This window comes from Ranitomeya imitator, chromosome 4 (assembly GCF_032444005.1).
Source record: "Ranitomeya imitator isolate aRanImi1 chromosome 4, aRanImi1.pri, whole genome shotgun sequence".
Classification (NCBI taxonomy): Eukaryota; Metazoa; Chordata; class Amphibia; order Anura; family Dendrobatidae; genus Ranitomeya; species Ranitomeya imitator.
In genome coordinates, this window is record NC_091285.1 from 135,848,393 (window position 1) to 135,875,731 (window position 27,339).

The window sequence follows — 27,339 nt, forward strand, 5'->3', positions numbered from 1 at the left end:
TGCTGCGTTTTTATTGTCTCGTGTATTATTATTATTATTATTTATTGTTATAGCGCCACTTATTCCATGGTGCTTTACATGTAAGGAGGGGTATACATAATAAAAACAAGTACAATAATCTTAAACAATACAAGTCATAACTGGTACAGGAGGAGAGAGGACCCTGCCCGCGAGGGCTCACAATCTACAAGCTGTATGTTGATAAATGGTAGTGCCTCCCCCCAAAAAAGAAAAAATTGATGCAGCTTCCATCGGTTTTTGCGCCAAAAATGCAGCAAAACCTGATACCTGTGTTTTTTGCTGCATTTTTGCAGTTATCCATTTCTTTCTATGGGTGAAAAAACGCTGCAAAAAACGCTAAAAATTACATGTTTTTTCTTTAAAGAAAGCAGCACTTTTCCAATTCAGTCAGGAAAGATCCCAATGTGTGTGTGTAAGCAGGTGCGATAATGCAGTAACGCAGGGATTGCAGAACCAGGCTGTATAACAAGGTTGTTTAATTGGTTATCAAAGAAAAGGCTGGCAATTATCCTCTTGCAGGCAGCTAATAACATTAACCAATGGATAGTAACAAGGAAAGTAAACAAAGGGTTAACGCGACAGTCTATGTAACTGGCACTTATTCTGGTCTCTGGTCCTCATTCGAATACAGTCTGATTGGGGTTGTAGTACCGGCAACGGCCGGCGTAGCATCCTTAGGTGGATGCAGCGAATCACGGTCCAGCTTCTGGCGGCAACGGGCGGTCACCGGATTTACCCGTTGAGCCCTTAGTCCATAAATCTGTGCAGCCAAAGTAGGGAGTGCTGCAGGAGTCTCTGTCCAACACATGTGCTGCTGATCTATCGATAAAGGGGGGCGCACCCTGAGACCCTGCACCTGGCACACACTCCTCCTCACGAGCACAGCCCTCTGCCAAGCTGGGCGTGCGGCGCTCTGCACACTCACTGTCTGTCTGGAGCGTTTGCTTAATCTCTGTCGCGGCTCGTCTCCTCGCTGTCTGTCACCCTGTGGAGTGCGCCTGCTTCTGCTCATGCTACCAGCGGGAAACTGATACTTCAAGCGCTTTTTGCTCTGTTTCTGGCTTAAACACACCCCCTCTTCCTGGGTCATGTGACCTGTCCGATTCTTTATTCTTTCCCCTGGGCAACATTGGACGCAGCCTCGACAGTTCCAGACCCGGCTCAATACAGGTACCTGCAGCCCGGTCTTCCTCCTTACATGTGCATGAGATTTCTGAAATTTCATCTTGTAGCTTTTGCTAGAACTGTAAAACGCAGTTTAAAATTTGCATAAAATACGCAGCAAAAACGCACCTTGTGAACATAGCCTAAAGGTGTCTGAAAAGCTGTCGGCTGGATGCTTTGTGCGCTCTCACGCTGCATTTTCGCACCTGTCCTTGTTCCCATTGGGGCTTATGTCTGAACCCTCTCAAAACGATATGTGGGCGTATGCGCCGACAGGACCACAGACTATAATGGTGCCAACAGAGTCCACGTGCGCTCTGTCATGCATCATTTTCGGGCTTGCACGCTTACTGGAGTTTGACACCCAGACATAGTAGTAGAGACATAGGTATTCTTTCCTGGTCTTTCTCCATAAAAATGAATGCTTGCTTCAGCTGAGTGTTTGTATGTTGTCTATCCCAGGCACCTCAAGACACGAGATAAAAACATCAACTTTCCGTCTTCAGCAAAAGTGTGCAAAACATAAAGCAAAATGTCAATGATTTGCATTACTAAGTGGCAGTAATAGCTTAAGGGACATCATACTTTCATGTAGTGCACTTGGAAAGATGTGCAGCGTGCCCTCTGTATGTGCTGCAGGAACATCCATATCACAGGACATCTGTGCTCCACAACCAATATGAGCGATAACCGGGGGGGGGGAATATAAACTACTTGGCTCACGTAATAGGTAAAATCAAGTTCATTGCAGAATCATCAAATTCCAGTTCATGGAGCCAAATATTGTGTTTGTGCTGTAGCGGATAAGTTACTGAAAATATGCTTTTTTGTGTGATTACTTAAGATATTAGAGACTCTTCATTATTTCTATGAGGGCACATTCACACAGTAGTATATTGGTCTGGATTTCCCAAACTAGGAGTAGAGCAAACAAGAGCAGTAACAGAAATTCTTACTCCCGGTACAACCCTGGGTGGAAAACATGGATAAGTTGGACCAGATCTGTGCACAGCAAAAAAAAGCAAATATACAGATTTCCTTTAAAAATAAAGCCAAATTGTTAAAGGAAATCTGGCATACTGGATATTCGCCTTTATTCTAGAGCAAACAAGGCGTGTAAAACTTTCCATTACACTTTTCTTTGTAGATCCCAAGAATCCTGCGGTGTGAAGGTGGCCTCAGCCTCCTGCTTGGGATAAATGGTTATTTAGAATCTGTCTGTACAATTTGATTTAAACAGCTTGGCAAACAAGTAAGCAACCTGACCACCCATTCAGAAAGACTAATGGTTAAAAACAAACTTGTGGCAGTGGTGGCCAACTTACTCCCTCATAATTAGGCTACGTTGACGTTAGCGTTTCCCGACGCAGCGTCGGGAAACGCTGCGGCGACGCATGCGTCATGTGCCCCTATATTTAACATGGGGGGACGCATGGACATGCGTTGTGCGACACATGCGTTTATTTTGCCGCAAGCGTCGGGCGCAGAAAACACAACAAGTTGCATTTTTCTTGCGTCCAAATTTTGGCAAAAAACGACGCATGCGTCGCAAAACGCAGCGTTTTTGCATGCTTTTTGGTGCGTTTTTATTTGCGTTGTGCGTTGCGTCGCCGACGCAGCGGCGTACAACGCAAATGTGAACGTAGCCTTATTGGTGTGTATCAGTATAAGCTGCAAGGAGTTTCACTTTGGGTTTGATACACACTTAAGCTTACACAAAAAAGGATCCTTTCTTCTTTACAAATTGCTGCACATTAAGCCGTTACAATAAAATTGGTAGATTCAACTGCAAAGTGTGCCAGGCCCTGTTTTTCCACATGAATATTCCATGCCGCATGTTGCTTGTGTTCTATTAGTACCCTGCATATCCTAAATGTGCTACCATGGCCTGCAATGTCCCTTGACTTGTCTTCAACATGGAAATTGTTCGGTAATTGCAAAGAAAGCTGCCAGTGGCGGATCTTGATGATCTTGCTTGAGCATTCAGTGTGGCTGGACATTTCTCAGACAGCCATTAATAATGTCACGAAGATCATGCCAAGGCATCATGTATTTCTGCACGTGGGGCTCACAATCGATACGGAATAAGTCACGATGTTTAGAAAATGTTATTTGCATATTTTTCATTATTTGCATATCATTAACATGTCTATCTACCATGTGATTTCCAAAACTGTCTTTTCCATCTTAGTGTTGATTCTCTTCTATACAAGTAGCTGTACATCTCATGAGTAACAGCACATTACGTCTCATTAAGTCTCCGCCAAAATATATCGTATATGTATTCCATGCAGACCACTGTGTGGCCACCTGATGCATCTACAGATAATGGAAGGATGAAATGAGCAAGTGCATTACTACCATGTATGTAACAAAGCTGTGGTTCCCCAGTGAAATCCTAGTGTCTTTTATGGAATTTCTAGCATTCCTGGTCTTTTTGAGCAGAAAGTATGTGTATATAGGGGGAGGGGAACTCTCCTATAAAGTGTCTGTGTTCTACTTGAACTTCATCAACCTCCTGAAGTAAGCCAGTCATGAATGAGACAAGGCACTGTTATAATAATAATAATAATAATAATCTTTATTTTTATATAGCGCTAACATATTCCGCAGCGCTTTACAGTTTGCACACATTATCATCACTGTCCCCGATTGGGCTCACAATCTAGAATTCCTATCAGTATGTCTTTGGAATGTGGGAGGAAACCGGAGTGCCCGGAGGAAACCCACGCAAACACGGAGAGAACATACAAACTCTTTGCAGATGTTGTCCTTATAATGCGCTGTATATGCCACATGCAGGGTAAAATAGCTCTGTCCAGATTGAGTTAGGATTTCCCTTATTTCTCGGCACATTTTCTAGAAGCATTCAGACGCTGACATCAATGAGCCAAGCATTTCTTAGAGATGCATTCATTGAGAATGAGATCAGTCTACTTGGCCCTGTGGTTAACTTACACCCAAGGGAAAAGTAGGAGCAGCTGAACTAGTTTACTCCCAGCTGGGTCTGAAAATATTACCATCATTTTACAATATGGTAATGATCTTTTCTCTTGATCGTTTCCAAACTATAATTAGCAAATAAGTTAATTTTGAGATTTTTTTTTTCTGTAATTTCTTATGATTATACGTCCACTTTAAAAAAAATATGAATTGGGTCTAGAGCAACCTCTTAGACTCTCCAACAGAACCTTGTCTACCCTTACACATTTACACAGGAGCGGAGATACATATACATATATATTATACATAAACAGGATTACGAAGATCATTTCCTATCGAAACACCAAAAAGTAGATGCTGATGAGCGTCAGTTAATCCTCCGTATTGGACTTTTTTTCATGGTTGTTGGGTGCTGCCAATGAAAATGGATTTAGTAAGGACACTCTGCACCCTATTCTATGTCGTAGATGAGACTATTTGTGTGAAATCCACGAAAAAATTAAATGTGATGTTTTGATTCACAATCTGGACCTTCGTCAGGCCGACAGATTGCAAATGTCTCCTGGGGTATTGTGCCCCTTTCCTATATAGTTTCAGACTGAGTAAGCCGTGATGCTTGGGATTCTGGCCCAATCTATATTTTCTCATTATATCTCCTCTGGCAGTAAACATTTGTGTGCTTAGTTTTCTAGGAAAGCTATCCTGCTAATCAATGTGTTACTGGGTCTATGTGCCATGTGTCTTCCAACTGTTGGAGAGGAGAGCGATGGCTCTGCCGTGCTGGCCAGCCTCCCGCTTACTCATCTGCTGTGCAGGATGTATTTGTTCTGACACGTTATTGTGAAGTCTGATAGAAAGAGAATGTGTCTCCTGGGGGCAGCAATGCTCATGTGCATCCCTCCTGTGTGACTGTAGATATAGCGAATACATGCTTAGTAATGAGAATTGTCTTGTTCATTGAACTAATGGGCATTTCCGTGCTAAATGAAGGGCATATCATGCCAGTCTGTCTGCCAACCCACACTAACATAACAGGACAAATAATTTAGTCAGCCTTTTCTATGGAACTTGGCTCCTCTTCAGTGCCAGCTATTCCCTTGGTTGTTTTGGTTGCTTTTCTTTTTTCCTCAGATCATACATAACATATTAAATGCTGCAGAATATTATCCATTTTCCCTGCTAATACTCTTCTTACACTCTTCCCTTGTGATAGTTTTCACATATTCTACATTTATACATAGTACAAAGGACCTGTACACATCAAATGCATTTTACTGTTCCACAATGGAATGTATAGTAAGTAGTAATATTTGTCACTGGCATCGTAGATAATGCAGGAATATTGGGCATAATCAATCAGAATAGTGCCAAGAGGAGTTGAAGATTTTTGTTACTAAATGATTACGTTGCCAGCAGGGCTGTAGAGTTGGAGTCGTGGAGTCAGTGTCCATTTTGGTGGAGTCAGAAGAAAATGGACCGACTCCGACTCCTAAAATATGTAATAAATTGGGTTCAGTAGTTAAATGAAGGATGTGCTGTAAATGTTTTCGTAAGAATTTGGGAAAGGTACGAAATGTCCTATAAATGTCTGTTCTGTTCCTGATCTAAAGATCTGGGCTTTTAGTTGAGATGAATCTGTAATGTAAATGCTCAGTAGTGACCAGTGCTGTGGAGTCGAAGTCATGGGAATTGAGGAGTTGGAGGTTTGGCTCACCGACTCAACAGCCCTGATTACCAGCTGTTATCTCGGATGACTTTTAGCCTTCGAATGGTGAACGTATACCATAACTTGGTATCTGATCATGAATTTACTAGTGGTGGCCATCTTTTGTTGCGTCATGATCTAAAAAGGAAATTAAATGTTTATCTTGTCACTATTTTGTTTGCCTTTAGATTGAATTTCGTCTTCTTATACAAAGATGAAGAGTTTACTTGGTATTTTGTTGCTCCTCACCAACATCTTGTATCAATGGCGGGTACATGCAGAATTTTTCACATCAATAGGTATGTATTTTATTACATATTTTTACAATTCATGCTTGCACTCTGTAATAACAGACTTGGTAACTATAAAAGTGATTCTCCAGTAAAGTGTTTCACTGGTGAGAAAGTAATTTGTTGGGGATTGTTACACTAATTATGTAATTACAGCTGTTTTTGTCTATTTGATACCGAATGGGCAGCACGGTGGCTCAGTGGTTAGCAAAGTTGCCTTGCAGCGCTGGAGTCCTGCATTCCCACCAAGGACAACATTTGCAAGGAGTTTGTATGGGTTTGGGTTTCCTTCAGGTACTCCGGTTTCCTCCCACACTCCAAAGACCTATTGTCACAGCACAGTTGTCAGAAATCCCGGGGCTAGGGGCTCCTTCCCTGTCCCCAAAGCTAGAGGTGCCCTAGCTATCCCTGCTCCCTGGATTACTTCTGATGGTGATGACGCCGGGGCCATGTGCCTTACTGAGCTCCTCAATCAGTCCTTATCTGTAATCTCCCCTATTTAGGGAAGTGGAGAGCAGCAGTGTATATGAATACACAAACCAGACTAACAGGGGAAGACATACAGGGATAAATGAGAATACCAATCATCCAATCATACAAATATGCACTCACAAGCTACAGAGTGGAACACCGGAAGTAAAAGGAGGAAAACCTAAATAAAAGAGGATGATGATATACACACAGACAAATCACCAAGCAACAGTCTTCTGAACAACACTCTAAATGCCTCCTACCAACCAACACCTCCAATTCCAGAACCAGGCAGTACTAAACTATCACTGGTAATCCCTGATTACCAGAGGCCAGTATATACAGTATATAGCAGAGGGGAGTGGTCAACAATGAACAGCTGAGACCATCAAAGCAGAAAAGTTTCCAGGAGCTCACAGCTGAACAGATTAACCCCTGCACTGCTAGCAGAAATCTGCACTGTTTACTATGAAGGTGAAAGGCTTCTAATCAGTTCAGGAGTACAAGAAATCGGATACTGTGGTTTTCTGGCCCCATTCTGTCACAGTAAACCTGTGACACATATCGATAGGGAATTTGGATTGTGAGCCCCAATGGGGACAATGATAATGATGTCTGTAAAGCTCTGTGGAATAAACAGCTCTATATAAGCTACTTAAATAAATAAGTGACAGCTCAAAGGAGTTCATACTGCAATAAACTTAAGTCGTTTGGTTATAATGCTGAAACCCCATAACCTGTTGATGCTTCCTTGCCAGCTCTGTTTGAATGAAAAAGTGGATATGTCACGTTCTCAGCAAAGCTCCTGGGTTCCCTAAGGGTATGTGTCCACTTTCAGGATGGCCGGCGGTATCGTCGGAGCGGCTTTGCCGCTCTGCGCTAAGCTCCGCCCCCTTCTGGGACGCGATGATGCCGGATGTGTTCACAGCACACATCCGGCATCATCGCACCCATCGCATAGGTCCCTGTGCTATTTCTTGCGGCGACGCAGCGTCGCCGCAAGATATACGGACATGCTGCGATCTGAAAAGACGCGCAGCATGTCCGGAGTCGCAGGGCCACCGCGTGCGTGTTACCACGCATAGTGGAGACGGGATTTCATTCAATCCCCTCCACTATGCTGTAACTGGACGCTGCGTGTCTGATGCTGCGGCTCTATGCAGCGTCAGACACGCAGCGTTTCCTGCACGTGGAAACATACCCTTAGGGTGTGTGCACACAATGTCTTTCAAATTCGAGCAAAACAGATGAGTTTTTTTTTTCTCTGCGAAATGGAACCCGCTTCATAAAACTCCTAGTTTTTTCTAAGCCTCTCTAAAAGGTGACTGGCATCTGCCATCTATTTTTGGGCTTCCTATAGACCTCATTATTTAGTTTGGTCAGAAAAATGATCATGTAATTTCTTTTAACCGTTTTGCATCTTTGGAAACCTACCGTAATATAGTTAAAAAAAACAATGAAAAGAATTAATGTGTGAATAGTGAGCCGTTTTCACAAAGAAATGCATATGTTCTATCTTTTGAGCGGTTTTAGGGTGTTTTTTTTTTCCAGGTTGGTTTCTGAGCGTATTGACCTGAAAAACACTTCGTGATCACATACCCTAAGTGTCTTTTAAATTTGTTCTCCATTTCTAATTGTAGAAAATGGATGGTCAGGTCTGAGGCATAAATGCAGGCGGTCTAGCCTTGGGTATATAGTGTGTGCTGTTTTCGGTTCCTGTGCTGTTTCGGCAGCTGTAGATAAACATTGCGTTGTAGTCATACACAGTTAGGCTGTGTACACACGTTGCGTTTTTTTCACGGTTTTTCCCGATAAAAACGCTATAAAACCGCAAAAAAACGCATACAATATGCATCCCATCATTTAGAATGAATTCTGCATGTTTTGTGCATATGATGCGTTTTTTCCCGCGAAAAAAAACACATCGCGGTAAAAAACGCAGCATGTTCATTAATTTTCCGTTTTTTTTTTCGGATTTCCCACTCCAAAATGCATTGGGAAAACCGCGGCAAAAACGCTGCAAAACCGCGGCAAATTTGCGGCAATAACGCATGCGGTTTTCTTGCGGATTTCTTGCAGAAAATGTCCGGTTTTGCTCAGGAAATTTCTGCGAGAAATCCTGAACGTGTGCACATAGCCTAACTGTTTAGCATTTAACGTACTAATTGTAGCATTTTTCATGCCTAATTCCACAGATTTGGAGCTGCTCTTGCAGTGCCTCTTAGGCTATGTGCACACGTTCAGGATTTCTTGCAGAAATTTCCTGAGCAAAGCCGGACATTTTCTGCAAGAAATCCGCAAGAAAACCGCATGCGTTTTTGCCGCGATTTTGCCGCGGTTTTTTCCGGACATTTTCTGCAAGAAATCTGCATGCGTTTTTTTCGCGTTTTTGGCACGTTTTTTTTTCCCCCGGAGCTTCCCAATGCATTAAATAGCGGGAAAAACGTGAAAATCCACAAAATTAATGAACATGCTGCTTTTTTTTACCGCAATGTGTTTTTTTTCGCGGAAAAAAACGCATCATGTGCACAAAAATTGCGAAATGCGTTCTAAATGATTGCAATTTGTTACCATCTTTTCAGTTAGCCATTTAAAGGTATCAACCACTGAGGACTGTCAATTCTAAATATTTTACAGCAAATAAAGTATTTCTCACAAAAAATTATTGCTATTGTTTTGTTACGCACATGTTTATTTCCTATGTGTATATTGGAACATCAGAAAAAAATAGAGAAAATAAGGAAGTGGGACATAATTTTACACACAACCCCAAAAATGGGCCAGACAAAATTGTTGACACCCTCGTCTTAATATTTGGTTGAACACCCTTTGGAATAAATAACTGCAATAACTTCCTGTAACCATCAACAAGCTTCTTACACCTCTCAACTGGAATTTTGGACTACTCTCTTCTTTTGGAAACTGCTCCAGGTCTCTCATATTTGAAGGGTGCCTTCTACCAATGCAATTTTAAGATCTGTCCACAGGTGTTCAATGGGATTTAGATCTGGACTCATTGCAGGCCACTTCAGAACTCTCTCCATCGCTTTGTTTCCATCCATTTCTGGGTTCTTCTTGAAGTATGTTTGGGGTCATTGTCCTCCTGGAAGACCCATGACCTAAGACGCAACCCAGCTTTCTGACACTGGACACTACATTGCAATACAAAATCCTTTGGTAATCTTCAGATTTCATGATGCCTTGCACACAGTCAAGGCACCCAGTGCCAGAGGCAGCAAAGCAACCCTAACACATCTTTGATGCTCCACCATATTTGATTGTTTTTCTTTGTAGGCCACATTCTGTTTTTGGCAAACACGCTTCGCAAAAGGATTTTGGCTTACTCGCAAACATTTTGACAAACTGCAGCCTAGCTTTTTTTATGTCTGTTTCAGCAGTGGGGTCCTCCTGAGTCTCTTGTCATAGCATTTCATTTCATTCAAATGCCAGCTGATAGTTTGCACTGACACTGATGCACCCTGAGCCTGCAGAACAGCTTGAATTTCTTTGGAACTTGGTTGGAGCTGCTTACGCATCATTCAGACTATTTTGCGATGCAACCTTTCATCAATTTTTCTCTGCCGTAGACGTCCAGGGAGATCAGCTACAGTACCATGTGTTGTAAACTTCTTGATTATGTTGCGCACTGTGGACAAAGGAAAATAGTAATCTCTGGAGATGGACTTGTATCCTTAAGTCTTTTGATATTTTTCAACAGTTTTAGTTCTCAAGTCCTCAGACAGTTCTCTTCTCCTCTTTCGTTTTCCATGCTTAGTGTGGCACACAGACACACAATGTAAAGATTGAGTCAACTCCTGTCCTTTTTATCTGGTTTCAGGTGTGATTTTCTTATTGCCCACACCTGTTACTTGCCACAGGTGAGTTTTAATGCGCATCATATACGTGAAACAAATTTGTCTATCCACAATTTTGGAAAGGTGCCAATCATTTTTTTTTTTTCAGCCCATTTTCAAAGTTTTGTGTAAAATTATGTCCAACTTTTTTTCCCCATCTTTTTTTTTTTTTTTTTTTTGTGGTGTTCCAGTACACAAAAATAAATGTGTGTGACAAAACCTGTGTAGTAGTAGCAGTAGCAGCAGCAGGAGCAGTAGTTAAACCCATATTGAGATTTACATGTTGTGGTTTTAAAACAACGCACTGAAAGTCATTTTACACGTATAGAAAAAGAACACTAAGGTCAACAAAGGGCATGACACTTTTAGAAATACCATTCACTTTGCTGGAAATGTAATGTGGTGCATTGTTTTGTGAAGCGAATATATTATATGTATATATATCTACGATATAATTGTCTAAGGGTCACTTCCGTCTGTCTGTCTTTGTGTCTGTCACGGATATTCATTGGTCGCGGCCTCTGTCTGTCATGGAATCCAAGTCATGATTGGTCACGGCAAAACAGCCACGGCCAATCAGCAACGGGCACAGTCTGGAAGAAAATGGCCGCTCCTTCCTCCCCGCAGTCACTGCCTGGCACCCGCATACTCTCCTCCAGTCACCGCTCACATAGGGTTAATGCCGGCGTTATGCCGCGGGTAACTCACTCGGTTACCGCCGCTATTAAGCCTGTATGACCAAGTTTTTTTCTATTGATGCTGCCTATGCAGCATCAATAGTAAAAACATCTAATGTTAAAAGTAATAAAAAAATAAAAAATCATTATATACTCGCCTTCCGCCGCCTTCCCCGCTCCTTGCGACGCTCTGATGACCAGTCCATGCAACCGGCAGGTTCCGGTGGCAATGATGGTATGTGACAAGGACCTGCCATGACGTCACGGTCATTTGTCCGCGATGTAATCACACCCTGGGACCAGAGCTGCCGCGCGGTGACAGAACTACGACGGGCCCTCGGATCGGAAGGTGAGTATATTTATTTTTTATTTTTTAACCTGTGACATACGTGGCTGGGCAATATACTATGTGACTGGGCAATATACTACATGGGCTGGGCAATACACTATGTGGCTGGGCAATATACTATGTGGCTGGGCAATATACTACGTGGGCTGTGCAATATACTATGTGGCTGAGCAATATACTATGTGGCTGAGCAATATACTATGTGGCTGGGCAATATACTATGTGGCTGGGCAATATACTACGTGGCTGGGCAATATACTATGTGGCTGGGCAATATACTATGTGGCTGGGCAATATACTATGTGGCTGGGCAATATACTACGTGGCTGGGCAATATACTATGTGGCTGGGCAATATACTACACGGACATGCATATTCTAGAATACCCGATGCGTTCGAATCGGGCCACCATCTAGTACAGGGGTGTCAAACTGCAGTCCTCGAGGGCCGCAAACCATGCGTGTTTTCAAGATTTCCTTAGCTTTGCACAAGGTGCTGTAATCATTATGTGTGTAGGTGATTAAATTATCACCTGTGCAGTACAAGGAAATCCTGAAAACATGACCTGTTTGCAGCCCTTAAGGAATGCAGTTTGAAGTTCCCAGGATGAGCACTTAGCTTTTTAATCTATATACATAATTGTCTAAGGGGTACTTCCATCTGTCTGTCTGTCCTTCTGTCACGGTTATTCGTTCGCTGATTGGTCTCGGCAGCTGCCTGTCATGGCTGCCACGACCAATCAGCGACGGCCACAGTCCGATTAGTCCCTCCCCTACTCCCCTGCACTCACTGCCCGGCGCCCGCTCCGTAATCCCCCTCCACTCACCGCTCACACAGGGTTAATGGCAGCGGTAACGGCCCGCGGTGTAACGCGCTCCGTTACCGCTGCTATTAACCCTGTGTGTCCCCAACTATTTACTATTGATGCTGCCTATGCGGCATCAATAGTAAAAATATGTCATGTTAAAAATAATTTAAAAAAGCAAAAAACCTGCTATACTCACCCTCCGCCGCCTTTCTCGCTCCTCTCCACGCTCCCGGGACCGCTCCATTGCAAGCGGCAGCTTCCGCTCCCGTCCCAGGGCTGATGTGGGACAAGGACCTGCCGTGACGTCACGGTCATGTGACCGCGACGTCATCATAGGTTCTGCTCACACCAGCCCTGGGATGGGACCGCAAGCTGCCGCTTGCAGTGGAGCGATCCCGGGAGCGTGGAGAGGAGCGAGAAAGGCGGCGGATGGTAAGTATAGCAGGACTTCAACGGGCTATAGGTGAGTATATGTTTGTTTTTTTTTTGTTTTTTTAAGTCTCTATACTACGTGGCTCTGTGCTGGGCAATATACTACGTGGCTCTGCTATATATTATGTGGCTGGGCAATATACTACGTGCTTGGGCAATATACTACGTGGCTGGGCAATATACTACGTGGCTCTGTGCTGGGCAATATACTACGTGACTGGGCAATATACTTCGTGGCTCTGTGCTGGGCAATATACTACGTGGCTGGGCAATATACTACGTGGCTGGTTAATATACTACGTGGACATGCATATTCTAGAATACCCGATGCGTTAGAATCGGGCCACCATCTAGTGTGTGTATATAGTGAGTAGTTCGGCCAAGTTCCCAGGATGAGAAAATATATATATATATTATTCTCATCCTGGGAACTTGGCCGAACTACTCAGTACACATATGCATGGGACACATCCTTGTCGCCTGCTCCTATGAGTCATCTGACATTCCCATGCACCTTTCAATTAGTATGGCATTTGCCGGCCTTTCTTACTTGCCATGGGCACATAATTGGCAGTATCTAAAGGGAGGCCCTTCCATTTCTTTGCCACATTTCATTTCAAGTTCCTAAATGTATTTGTGAGGTTTCTTGTTCTCATTCAGGCTCCGAAAATAAACATTGATCTGATCTTTATAGTGCAATAAATTACAGGGCTTGGCATTCACATAGAAAAGCCATCATTAAGGAGTCACTGTTATGAGACAGTTGTGATCCTGAGGCCTAGAGGTTCTGTTTTTTGTTGGCACTTTAAGCTCTTAACCCCTTCACGCCGTTGCCATAAGGGCTTCATTTTTACAGCATGTATTGTACTTTTGAATGACAACATTAATTTTACCACATAATATACTAGAAAACGGGGAAAGAAAATTGAAGTACAGTGAAATTGTGAAAAGAAACATACATTGACATTGTTTTTTTTGGGAATTGTTTTTATGGTGTTCATTTTGTGGTAAAAATTACCTTGCAATATGATTCTCCTCAATATGATCATGGCAATGCCCAACATGTCAAGTTTGAGTTTTTTTCACCACTAAAATAATTTTTTTTTTTTCCGCCCAATTCATCTATCTGATGGCTTATTTTTTTGGATGGGTGAGACAGCATTTTTATTAGTTCCATTTTGGGTATCGATGTGATTTTTTGATCGCTTGTTACAGCCTTTTTCTCCTTCACCTCATTGGGGGCCACAGACCATGGGTGTATGCTACTGCCACTAGGAGGCTGACACTAAGCGATACATAGACAGTTAGGTCCTCCCCTGCAGTATACACCTTCCTGCTGGCCCTCAGCTAACTAGTTCTTGCTTAGTGTCTGTAGGAGACACTTGGGTCTGGTTCAGGCCCCATCGTTTTTATTTTATTTTTTACTTTTCAGTAAATTTTTTATTTTTTAATTAATGGAGTGAAGGGGGCGACGGATCTTTTCAAAGTTCCGATCTCCCCTGTTGTGAATTCTGTGGCTGAATTCACTCCTGTGGTCACAAGTGGTATTGCAGCCTCTGGGCTTCCTCCCTCAGGTGTTTTGGTGAGCTCGTTGGCTGCCTTGCTATTTAACTCCACCTGAGTCTGTCTTCCTTGCTCCTTGTCAATGTTCCAGTGTTGGATCTGAGCTACTGCATCTTTCCTGTGGCCTGCTGCTCTGCTAGATAAGTGTTACTTTGTTTTTGTTTCCGTTTTTTCTGTCCAGCTGTGCTATTCTCTTTTGCTGGAAGCTCTGAGACGCAAAGGGTGCACCGCCGTGCCGTTAGTTCGGCACGGTGGGTCTTTTTGCCCCCCTTTGCGTGGTTTTGCTTTAGGGTTTTTTGTAGACTGCATAGTTCTCTTTGCTATCCTCGCTCTGTCTAGAATATCGGGCCTCACTTTGCTGAATCTATTTCATTCCTACGTTTTGTCTTTCCATCTTGCTAACAGTCATTATATGTGGGGGGCTGCCTATTCCTTTGGGGTATTTCTCTGAGGCAAGTCAGGCTTGTATTTCTATCTTCAGGCTAGTCAGCTCCTCAGGCAGTGCCGAGTTGCATAGGTAGTGTTAGGCGCAATCCACTGCTGCTTTTAGTTGTGTGAGGATAGGTTCAGGTATTGCAGTCTGCAGAGATTCCACGTCTCAGAGCTTGTTCTATTGTTTTTGGGTTATTGCCATATCACTGTATGTGCGCTGATTACTGCACACTGTGTTGCCTGATAGCACAGCATAACACTCCCCCGAACCATCAACAGGCGAGAATTCGGAGTGTCGCCTCTCCGTACCCTCTCCTGCAAAGTGGGAAGCCATGCCTGAGCTCACTTTAGGGGTGACGGTTCCTTCGGGTCCCGATCTCCCCTCACCAGCAACGGGCGAGCACATGGAGTGTCACCTCTATGTATCCTATCCTCTCCTAGAGCCAGGCCTATTGCCGGACAACTTGCCCAGTCCACCCGAGGGCTTGAACTCCGTGGATATACAGAGGCTCCTTCTCTTTGGTGTCCGAGCAGCCCCCACTGTACCACTATTGTTAAAGCGGATGGCACAAGGAGGCGGACTGTTCCTTTCCACCTCCCTAACAAGTGGATGGTGGATTGAGGGTTATTGCTTTATCCCTGCACCGTCCACGCTGCAATACCTAACCTGCAGCAGAACAGCACATTGCGCGCTTTCCTCGGCACTGAAACAGTCATCGGGTCCATGCCGGGACGCGCACCAATGGTGAGTGTATCCAGTCGATGATGGGCCCCTACAGTGGGATATTAGCCTTCCCTGTGGCCTACCTCCCTAAGGTAATGCTCTGGCCGGCTGCAAAAATTGGCCAAAGCCGGGGGGCTAAATGTGTAGGCTGCATCCCGGAAGTCGCGCCCGCTAAGGCTACTCCGCCCATCCTTTCTGGCGTTTTCTGTCTGTCATGGGAGCATTCGCTTTTCCCAGCCCACTGTCCCTCTATTCTACCCCTTGTATTGCTCCCGCCGGCTGCAGAAATTTAGGCCCCGGCTTGGGCCTATTCATGGAAGTCACGAGGTTCTGCCAACATCGCGTATGTGGCTCCTCCCCCGAATTGGCTCCTCTCGCTCTCTGCAAGACTTTATCACCTCTGCAAATCCCGGTGGCCAACTTGGTCTACCCAGTCGGCAGAGGCGATGGTTTTTTACATTAAAGGGGCTCAACGACTGCAGCCGAGTAAGGAAGTACTGCCCTCTTCCCTCCTGTACTTACATGAATTACCCATATTAGTCCCCGGTCTTAAAGGCACATGACCAGCATTTCCTGGTCGTAAAGGCATTTGACTAGCGTTCCCTGGTCTTAAAGGCACATGACCAGTATTCCCTTGTCTTAAAGGCACATGACCAGTCCGAAGCCAGTCACCCTAAGTGAACTCAGGAACCCTCCGCCGCCGATCCCAGCTTACCCCAGAGTACCTAGTTCCCCTGAGTGGGCTTCATCACTGCCACATCCCATGGCTTCTCTGATTAAGAGATTGAAGCCCTCTGTGGCTCGGAGTGATCGCAGGACCGATATATATGGTTCCTCTCCTACATGGGAGCTGTCGGCTAGTAGGGGCTACAAGTATTCTAGAAACGTACAGGCATCTAGAAAACGGAAGCTTCATTTCCTGATCTCCCTCACCAATGATTTGCTGAGAACAAGATTCTGAATATGGATTGGATATTGCCTTTCATCTGGACTCACCAGAGCTTTAGAAGAGGATGGATTCGCCTATTTATATCATCAACCAATCTCTGTAGATTGATGAGGGCTACGGTTCCACTCTAGATCACGCAGTGTCCTTTATAAGGAGACTAAACTCCCTCGCAGAGCATTTGTCATTCACCCGGACAAGTAGCGCCCGGATAAGCAATTCACTGGACAGAAGCCTCTGCAGGCGCGGTATCCTTTTTCAGCCAATATGCAAACACGTGGGGTGTCCCCTCCACGAATACCCCCCTATGACGTGGGATGCCATGCCTGGTCTGATTCTTAGGGGTGAACCGATCTCCCCACACCATCATTAGACAAGCACATGAAGTGTCGCATCCATGTATACTCCTCTGCAGCCAGGCCTAACACCGGAACCAACCCTGTCCACCCGGTGACCTGAACTCTGTGGATGTACAGTGGCACCCTTTTTTGGCATCCGAACACCCCTCTCTGCATCTCCACTATTTAGCAGATGATGCAAGAAGGCGGACGATCCCTCTCCACTTCCCTGCTAATAGGGTGGTGGATGGAGGATTCATCATTTTAACTTTGCACTGTCAAAACAGAGCGGAGGTAGCAAGAGACGGCTTTTCCTGACCTTCTGGATGCAGCCGTGCTTTCTGCCACTTGGCAGATTAACCGGGTAGAATCTCCGGTGTTTTGTCTACCAGTATTCCTGCCCGATGGGTCATCAATTACAATTACAACGGACTGTCAGATACCAAATCTGGTTCATTCCATCTTGCAGCCTCGGGTTGAGTGCTCTACCCTTCCCTAGCCACCGCATGGGTTGCTAGAGCAATGGTCTCCTGGTCGGAGACCTTAACTACTTTGATTCACATCAGTAACCTTTTCCCGAAGACAGTACAGCTGGTCAATCAAATTTCTTGAGCGGGAGACTAGCTAGTTCACGCCTCTTGGATGCAGCTTGTTGCGTGGTGCTGTCAGCAGCAAATGCCATTACACCTAGAAGGGCATTATAGCTCAGAGTATGAAAGCGTACTCTGAGTTCAAAAAGCTTCTGACATCACTCCCTAGAATCGAATGTTTCCTATAGACCAAACGAGCAGTGGAAGAATTGTCCTGGACGGTCTAGATCTAAGGGATCTTTGTTCCAAAAAGGGGGACCGAAAAGTAAGACCGATCCTGGACCTCAAACTTTTACCAAGCTGGACAAGGTCTTTCTGCTGGCCCTCACGGAAACCTGGATTCAGGATTCTGACACTGTCTCTCCTGCTGCCATAACCCATGGTGGCTTACAATTCTCCCATTCCCCGAGAGCAACAAACAGACCTGGTGGTGGAGTTGGCATACTCCTGTCCCCACAATGCACTTTCCAGGTCATCCCCTCAGTTCCATCACTCTCATTCCCTTCTTTTGAGGTCCACACAATCAGGCTCTTTCGTCCCCTCTCCCTCAGAGTAGCGGTCATATACCGGCCCCCAGGCTCACCCACCCGCTTCCTGGACCATTTCTCTGCCTGGCTGCCGCACTTCATGTCCTCAGAACTACCAACCCTTATCCTGGGAGACTTCAACATCCCCATTAACAGGCCCACTTCCACATCTGCATCCCAGCTTCTATCGCTAACCACTTCTCTCGGCCTCTCACAGCTCTCAACCTCTGAAACACACAAAGACGGTAACACCCTGGACCTGGTTTTTGCCCGGCTCTGCTCAACCTCCTACCTAGATAACTCACCGCTTCCCCTCTCTGACCACAACATTCTCTCCTTCACACTCACATATCCTCGCTCACCCCAGCACCCTCCTACATACCATTCAGTCAGAAATCTACAAGCCATTAACCCTCCTACACTTTCAGACTCCCTACGCTCATCATTGTCCCCAATCTCTTCCTTTTCCTGTCCTGATCTGGCTGTACATCACTTCAATGACACTCTTAGAAGCACCCTTGACCAAGTAGCTCCCCTCACCCTCAGAACCTCCAAACACAGAATAAAACAGCCCTGGCTCACATCGCAAACCCGATTTCTCCAGCGATGCTCTAGGTGTGCTGAACGCTTATGGAGGAAAACACGCACACCAGAAGACTTCATACACTTCAAATTTATGTTAAGGACCTATAACTTTGCCCTTCACTTCGCTAAACAGACCTACTTTACCACTCTGATCTCCTCACTATCCAACAACCCCAAGAAACTTTTTGACACCTTTCACTCCCTCCTCAGGCCAAAAGCACAAGCCCCTATCACAGATATTTGTGCTGGTGACCTGGCCTCCCACTTTATAGAGAAAATAGACAATATCCGTCAGGAAATCCGCTCCCAACAACTAAGTTCAGTGACTCCCATCCCTCCCCTCATTGCCCCTGGCTCACTCTCTACATTCGATCCCATCACAGAAGAAGAAGTCTCCAAGCTCCTCTCCTCTTCTCGTCCGACTACATGCACTACCGACCCCATTCCCTCACATCTCCTCCAGTCTCTCTCTCCAGTTGTCACAAGTCACCTAACTACAATCTTTAATCTCTCCCTCTCCTCTGGCATTTTCCCCTCCTCCTTCAAACACTCTATCATTACTCCTTTACTAAAGAAACCCACCCTCGACCCATCCTGCACAAACAACTACAGACCGGTCTCCAATCTCCCCTTCATCTCTAAACTCTTGGAGCGCCTGATATACTCCCGCCTTACCCGTTACCTCTCCACTCACTCCCTCCTAGACCCTTCACAGTCCGGTTTCCGCCCCCTACATTCGACAGAAACTGCACTCATCAAAGTGACCAATGACCTTCTGACAGCAAAACGTAATGGTGACCACTCTCTGCTCATTCTTCTCGATCTCTCTGCAGCTTTCGACACTGTTGACCACCCTCTCCTTCTCTCTAGGCTCCAGTCACTAGGCATTAAGGACACTGCTCTCTCCTGGTTCTCCTCCTACCTTTCTGACCGCTCCTTCAGTGTTCTGTTCTCTGGCTCCACTTCATCTCCTCTTCCTCTCACTGTTGGGGTACCTCAGGGCTCAGTCCTTGGCCCCCTTCTGTTCTCTCTCTACACGGCCCCAATTGGACAGACAATCAGCAGATTTGGCTTTCAGTACCATCTTTATGCCGACGGCACACAACTATATACGTCATCCCCTGACCTTACCCCCGCTGTACTACAGAACGCCACTGACTGTCTGTCCGCAGTCTCCAACATCATGTCCGCTCTCTATCTGAAACTCAACCTCTCCAAAACTGAACTTCTTCTGCTCCCACCATCTACTAACCTCCCTAAATCTGACATTTCCCTCTCCGTGGGTGGCACCATAATAACACCCCGGCAGCAGGCACGCTGTCTGGGTGTTATGTTTGACTCCGATCTCTCCTTCACCTCCCATATACAATCTCTTGCCCGCTCGTGCCGCTTACACCTAAAGAACATCTCCAGAATCCGCCCTTTTCTCACCATGGAGACAGCTAAAACCCTCACTGTTGCCCTGATCCACTCCCGCCTGGACTACTGTAACGCTCTATTAATTGGCCTCCCCCTCACTCGACTTTCCCCTCTCCAGTCCATCCTTAATGCAGCAGCCAGGGTCGTCCATCTGGCTAATCGTTACTCGGACGCGTCCGCTCTTCACCAGTTGTTACACTGGCTACCCCTTCATTACAGGATACAATTCAAAGTACTTGTTCTCACCCACAAAGCTCTCCACAGTGCGGCACCCCCTTACATCTCCTCCCTCATTTCTGTCTATCAGCCTAACAGACCACTGCGCTCTGCAAATGACTTTCGATTAACCTCTGCACTAATCCGTACCTCCCACTCCCGACTCCAAGACTTCTCCCGTGCTGCGCCAATCCTCTGGAATGCTCTACCCCAAGATATTAGGACCATCCATAATTTGCATAGTTTTAGGCGCTCGCTCAAAACACATTTGTTCAGAGCGGCCTGTCACGTTCACTAATCAAAGTCATTTTATGTTTGTGTGTGTGTAGCCCATTCACTATCCCCATCTATTCCCCAACCCCTGAAGATGGCTGGACCATGATCGTAAATACATCATTGTAAATACACACCTGTACTTTGCATCTCCCCCACCTCATTGTAGATTGTAAGCTCTCACGAGCAGGGTCGTCTTATTTTGCTTTAATTATTGTATTGTTAACGTTGTTACTTATGACTTTTGTGTTTGAAACTGTTAAACTGTAAAGCGCTGCGGAATATGTTGGCGCTATATAAATAAAGATTATTATTATTATTATTATTATTCCTTCTTCGGATGGAGTTCCTCCACTCCGCTATTACTTCAACGGAAAAAGGGTGGAGTTTCTAGCATCAACCGACATTCGGGATGCTTACCTTCACATTCCTATTTTCCCCTCTTCAAAAATTCCTTTGCTTTTCCTTTTGCAAACAGCATTTTCAAGTCACGACCTTGTCCTTCGGTCTTGCCTCCACACCCTGAGTGTTCGCAAGGCATGGCGGCCGTCATGTTCCTCTTGCACCCTAGAGGCGTGGTCATCCTGTCCTATACGGTCAACTTTCTAGCTGCTTTTCCAGGACTATGCTGAGTCATCTTTATCAATTGCTATACTCTCTCCTGGGCTGGCAGCTTCATTTGGACAGGTTTTTTCCTCTTTTCCAGCCCAGCAGATATCCTTTTTGAGGATGATCCTGGACACTTCCACTCAGAACTCTCTTACTTGATCACTCATTCCATTCTATTTGCTGGGAGGGTCATGAGGAAACATGGTGACAGCAATGGAAGCTGTTTCCTTCGCTCCGCTTATCTTCTGTAGGTCAAACAGGCTTTCAGAGGGTAGTCTCTGAGCTTCTTCCTCATCCAGGGGAGTTCCTTCATGTTCAATGATTATTAGTGACTACCGATGCCAGCCTTCTTTTCCCGATCTTTGTTCTGGGGATCCGAACAATACGGCTAGTCCTACAGCAGGTCCTCTGCCTTCTGGCGGGTCACCTTATCTGAATTCAAGTGGATAATGCCACGGCTGTGCCATACGTCAATCATCTAGCAGGTACCCACAGTCAGGCATCATGGACGAGGTACCTCTCATGTTCTGATGGGCCGAGATCTATCATTCGATGATCTCGGCAGTACACATCCCAGGAGTAGATCTCTGGGCGGTAGACTTCTTCAGCCATCAGGGTCCCGCCTCAAGTGAGTGTGAACTTCACCCGGAAGTCTTCCATCAGATCTGCCTTCACTGGGCACTCCAGATGTAGATCGGATGGCGTCCAGACTGAACGCCAATGTACTCGTGTTCATGGTTCGGCCTCAAGATCCAAAAGCCATTGCAGTGAATGCGCTAGTTCTTCCGTGGTACCAGTTTCCTTAACCCCCTTCCCCTACTTCCAAGAGCCGTTTGGAAGCAGGAAGGGCCCCAGTGGTCCTGGGAGATCCGCACGGACCACGTGTTCGTTTTTTTTTGTTTGCGGAGCAAGTTCTTTTCCGTCTTATTGCAACGAAACTGCAGAGAGTTTTCACATGTGGTCCTTCCCTTTCACATACCATTAGATCTTTGGGACCTTAAAGGGAACCTGTCAACCCCCCCCCCCCACCCAGGCGTTTTTAACTGTAGGAGCCACCTTGTGCTGCACTAATGCTGCACTCTGGCAATTTGGCTCTTTTAGTTGGTGTCCCTGCCAACGCTGAAATAATCGTTTCTATAGTTTGTCCTTCATACCTCTAATTTGTCAGAGGGGCATGTCTTTCCTCCCTGACACACATGCCTAAACGCCTCCCAGCCATCCCTCAGGGCCTCCGTGCGCCAGGCGCCGCCTCCATTTCCTTCATGAACGTCCCTGGCGCCTGCGCTGTAAGTTCGAAGGGCAGCGCAAACTGCGCATTCCCGAAAGAAAAAAAAAATGGTCCTGAGAGTCTTACAGTGGACTCCATTTGATCCGGACAGACTTTACTATCAGGGAAGATCGCCCCTTTTTTCTCTGCGATCTCGTCATCCTGACAAGTCTTCGGAGCTAGATGCTCTGTTCTTTCAGACTTTTTTTCTTATTACCATCAAGGCAAGGTTGTCCTCAGGACATCCCCGTCCCTTGTTACCATGGTGGTATTGTATTCCCAATGTTACGAGGGCATCGTTCTTCCCTCATCTCTTTCGGCATCAGTCCACAAAACGGGATGGGTTCTCCATATTCTGGACGAAGCGAGTGAGAGTAGGTACGTATCATGCACAGCGTCCTTCCGAAGGTTGGACACCTTATTTGGGCTTCCTGATGGTCAGAGGAAGGCTTCCTGAAGGTTACAGGAAGGGTTTAGCCATTTCATCGGCCATGTTAGCCTGGTGGATTTGTTACACCATCCAGGAGTCCTTCCGGGTTAGAGGTCAGCCTAACTCCACTCTGTCGATCGAGGCTCTAGGCTCCAGGCGTCGGTAAAGCACGCCTGCAAGCTTGCGGGTTTGTCCAGTCCGCATGCAGTCTTGAAACACTATAATTCCCATACGTCCGCAGATGTGAGTCTGGGCAGGCCGACTCTGCAGGCCGCGGTGGCGCTCTTGTAAGTAGCGGTTACACAGGGCCTGATCTGATGTTGTACCCACCCAGGGACTGCTTTGGGACATCCCACAGTCTGTGTCCCCCAATGAGGCAAAGGAGAAATAGGGATTTTTGTGTACTCACCATAAAATCCTTTTGTCCGAGCCATTCATTGGGGGACACAGCTCCCGCCCTGTTATTAGCTTCTGCTTGTTTTATAGTTTGACATGCTATACTCTCATATATAATTTGACATACTATACTTTGTTATTGATCCCCTACTGCTTTGGCACTGAACTGGTTAGCTGAGAGCCAGCAGGAAGGTGTATACTGCAGAGGAGGAGCTAACTTTTTTTGTGTCACTTAGTGTCAGCCTCCTATTGGCAGCAGCATACACCCACGGTCTGTCCCCCAATGAATGGCTCGGAGAAAAGGATTGTACAGTGAGTACATAAAAATCCCTATTTTGTGGAATTGCAGCGACCAAAAAAACTTTAGTCTCCTTTTGAAGCCTGGCCACAGGCAGGATTTCAAAGCAGCTCTGTAATGACAGCAAGGTGTCAGTTGATGACTCCCATGCTTGTCATTACAACCCATCGGCAACCCACTATCACGTCACTGGCACTCCTATGGGCAGAGAAAATGATGAGCATGCATGTCTGTGACTGTTAAAATGCCTCTGTCAGAGATTGAAAGTGGTATTTAACCCGCGATTGTTAGCGGCAAGTCCTGATGTAATACACAGCCATCACATGCTGGGCATGGGGCGGGCTCACTATTGGAGCCCATTCCATACACCCGCTTCCGACATGCACTGTACATAAGGTATAAACATAGGAAACATATAAGGCTTTTGCAATGATTAACTAACATCATAACCATACAGATGATATTAAAGCCAAAGCAATTGGATGTGCAGGACACACTTTAGAAATCACGACACCACGGGAGAAAATACAGTGTACTAGTCCAAAGTAATAAAATATAAATTTTTATTAAATATCCACAGAAATATAAAAGGTCTAATGCTGACAGCAAAGACTAAAATTGGCATCCATATCTAAACTGCCTAATAGAGAACACAGTGGCACAGAAAATCCAGCATATATAGTTATATCCGGCATAAGACATATCAATTCCATGTAAACCAACACAGTGTAACATCTGCTAGGCATACAAAGAGTACCCCCAGCAAAAAAAGCAAAGTATATATGTGATATAACATACCAGATCGTAGTTACAATTCGTAATTGGTGAGGACGCCGTGGTGCAGCGTCCAGCAATTGTAACTGCGAACTTATCAGTTCACTGAATGCTGAGCCACCCACAGGACTGATAGGCAGTTTTCTGTGTACACTGTACCTTGGCAGAAAGCTGCTAATCATTTGTAAGGGTGTGGTTACACAGAGCAGGAGGACTACATGGCACTAGACAACTAGTCCTTTAGTGGAAATCTGATAATAAAACACTATTTTTTTTTCTGAAACTACCACAAGTAGCTTCTTAAATGAGACATTACCGGAAACCGGGTCTCTGCCCCTATATCATACTACTTTCACAATAGTTGAATAAAAACTTGCTGGCATATTCACTCTGACTGCATGAACACCTTTTTACGGTGGCATTTTAAAGCCTCTATTTTGCAGCACTGTGTTTTTGCGGTGCAGCAGATCAGTGGCACGTTGCAACACTGCCGTTATTGGTCCTGGCAATAATGTAATAGCTGGAATTTCTGTAAAATGACATCTGGACTTTTTTCACATTCACATGGGGCTGCTTTGACAGTACCAGATACAGGTCAAATGTGCATTTTTTAAAAATACATTTAAAAATTGACACTAAGGGCTCTTTCACATGTCCTGATAATTCCGGTACCAAAAAAAACAGTACCGGAGATATCAGTGTGTGTGTGTGTATGTGTGTGTAATACTTGTGGCATACATGTGGCAACAGTGTGCCACACGTGTACCGCATTAGGACTACACGTTACTGGCACCTGGGAAGCAGTGGTATTGTTTTCGCTGTTCTCCCTCGCCGGGTGCTGAAGACCGCTCTCATCATTCTCATCAGCACTAGCAGGGGACAATGTTGAGAGTTTTTATTCAGCAGGTATTCATCAGCCACCGACTGTGTCATAAATAAATACTTTAAAAAAACAGCATGGGTTCCCCTGTTTTTTGATAACCAGCCAGGCAAAACTGACAGCTGCGGGCTGCAACCCTCAGCTGTCAGCTTCAGCAAGGCTGGTTAGCTTGGCTGGTTGTCCCCCCCCCACCCCCCATTTGTGACAAGCAGCCAAGCTAAAGCAGACAGCTGGGGGCTGATATTCTCAGGCTGGTAAGGAGCCATGGATATTGCCCATAACAGCCTAACAATAGCAGCCCGCAGCTGCTCAGAAAAGGCACATCTATTAGATGCACCAATTCTGACACTTTGCTGGGCACTTCCTGCAGCGGTGGTATGTTGGGTTCATGTCACCTTTGCATTGTCTGGTGACATCAAGCCCACAGGTTAGTAATGGAGAGGCGTCTAGAAGACACCTAGCCATTACTAATCCTATAGTTATATGGTAAATAAAGACACAGCCAGAATAAAGTCCTTTATTTGAAATAAAACAAAACACATTTATTTAAAAATAAAATAACAAACACCGTTATACTCACCTAACGACCATTCCATTGAAGTCCTCGTCTCCTGCGATAAAGCAAAAATAAAAAACATCAATGTCCCTCACCTCTCCGTTGTTCTGTCCCATGCTGTAATCCATGTGTAGGGATAGTTTTCAACCTGGACGGTACCAAGATGCGACCATTCAGGCTGAGAACCACTGGTGAATGAACTGCTGCAGCGCAGCATCAGTGACCAGCGGTGACATCACCGAAGGTTACTGGCGGTCACTGAGGCTGCGTTCCCAGCAAGGCTGAACTGCGTGACCTCAGCACTGTGAGAGTCAGTCAGTGATATCACTGCAGTTCAGCTCAGTGAATTCATCGCAGATCAAAGACTGATATCAAAGATCTGCGGTGAACTAACTGACTTTTTCTCACGATGCTGAGGTCACCGCAGTTGAGCCCAGCTTGCAACATGACACCTGCAATCCAATCCATCTAAGGCTACTTTCACACTAGCGTCGTACTCGGCCCGTCGCAGTGCGTCGGGCCGACGTATCGACGCATACTATGGAAGCGCCGCACAACGGGGGCAACGGATGCATTTTTCCAGCGCATCCGCTGCCCCATTGTGAGTTGCGGGGAGGTGGGGGCGGAGTTCCGGCCGCGCATGCGCGGTCGGAAATGGTGGACAAGACGCTCAAAAAAAGTTGCAAACAACGTTTTTTTGTTCGGACGGTCTGCCACAACACGACGCCACCGTCACATGACGGTTGCGACATGTGGCAATGCTTCGCAATGCGTCGCTAATACACGCCTATGGAGAAAAAACGCATCCTGCAAACAACTTTGCAGGATGCGTTTTTTTCTGCAAAACGACGCATTGCGACGTGCAGTGCACAACACTAGTGTGAAAGTAGCGTAAGTCTGCATTCCCTGCAACTGCGCTCCTTCCATTCCGAGCTCTGCCATGCGCCCAAACGGTGGTTCCCCCACACATATGGGGTATCAGCGTACTCAGGAAAAATTGGACAACAACTTTTGGGGTCCAATTTCTCCTGTTACCCTTGGGAAAATACAAAACTGGGGGCTAAACACGTCCTTCTTATCCATGATGGGACAGGAAACACGAGAGGTTAAAAGGACCCTCCCCCTACCACCCTTCAGTGTTTTTCCTGTCCCATTATGGATAGGAATGGACGAGAGGATCTACCGTTCTGTGCGGGAGGTGTGGATCGGGGGGGCTTTGCCTCACCCTTCCCTCCATGAGGCACCAGCTGGCCGACACCCGCCCAAGGGTCCCTCTGCCTACCAGTGTAGCGCTGCTCCTGGTATGAGGATCGCTTCTCCCTGCCGGGGGCTCTCGATCCTTCCGTCGCTCCCCCTGGTGCAGGCGATCCCGGCGGTGGCCTCTGCTGATGTCGGCGTCTCCATGCGGCCACTGGGAGAAGCAAATCCTCGCTGCACCATCCTCTTTCCGGCCGCACGTCACTTCCGGTTTGCGGCTGAGGGGGGCGGGCGGCATCTCTGCAACAGGAAGGAGCGGTCAGAAAGCGCGGAAGCGCTGAACATGTGAAGAGAGGAAGGAACAAAAATAAAAGGTATGTGCGGGGGCAGTAAGCGATCTCCAGAGGATCATAGAGGATGCAGCTAGAGCAGAGGGGCAGGAGTCCACGGCGCTAGTAACTAGGGCAGGAGCCCTGTATTATGGATCTCCACAAAAAAAAAAAAAGAGGCATTATGCTAGCGTTTGCTATATATTTCTTATAGGTGGCCTCCTTATCTGACAAGCCATTAAAGAAGCCCGGCAAAAATAAGAAGTGTCCTATCTG

General features: G+C 45.9%; 1 protein-coding gene across 4 annotated transcripts in view; it reads left to right on the top strand.

Annotated features, from left to right (window-relative positions):
• P4HA2 (prolyl 4-hydroxylase subunit alpha 2) overlaps positions 1–27,339 on the top strand; it is a 147,430-nt gene that overhangs the window by 43,281 nt on the left and 76,810 nt on the right. For all 4 annotated transcript variants that reach the window (XM_069763941.1, XM_069763943.1, XM_069763942.1 and 1 more), the window contains exon 2: positions 6,022–6,132. In XM_069763941.1, coding sequence (XP_069620042.1) covers positions 6,048–6,132 — 85 coding nt within the window. In that variant the 5' untranslated portion in view covers positions 6,022–6,047. The remainder of the gene's footprint in view (positions 1–6,021; positions 6,133–27,339) is intronic.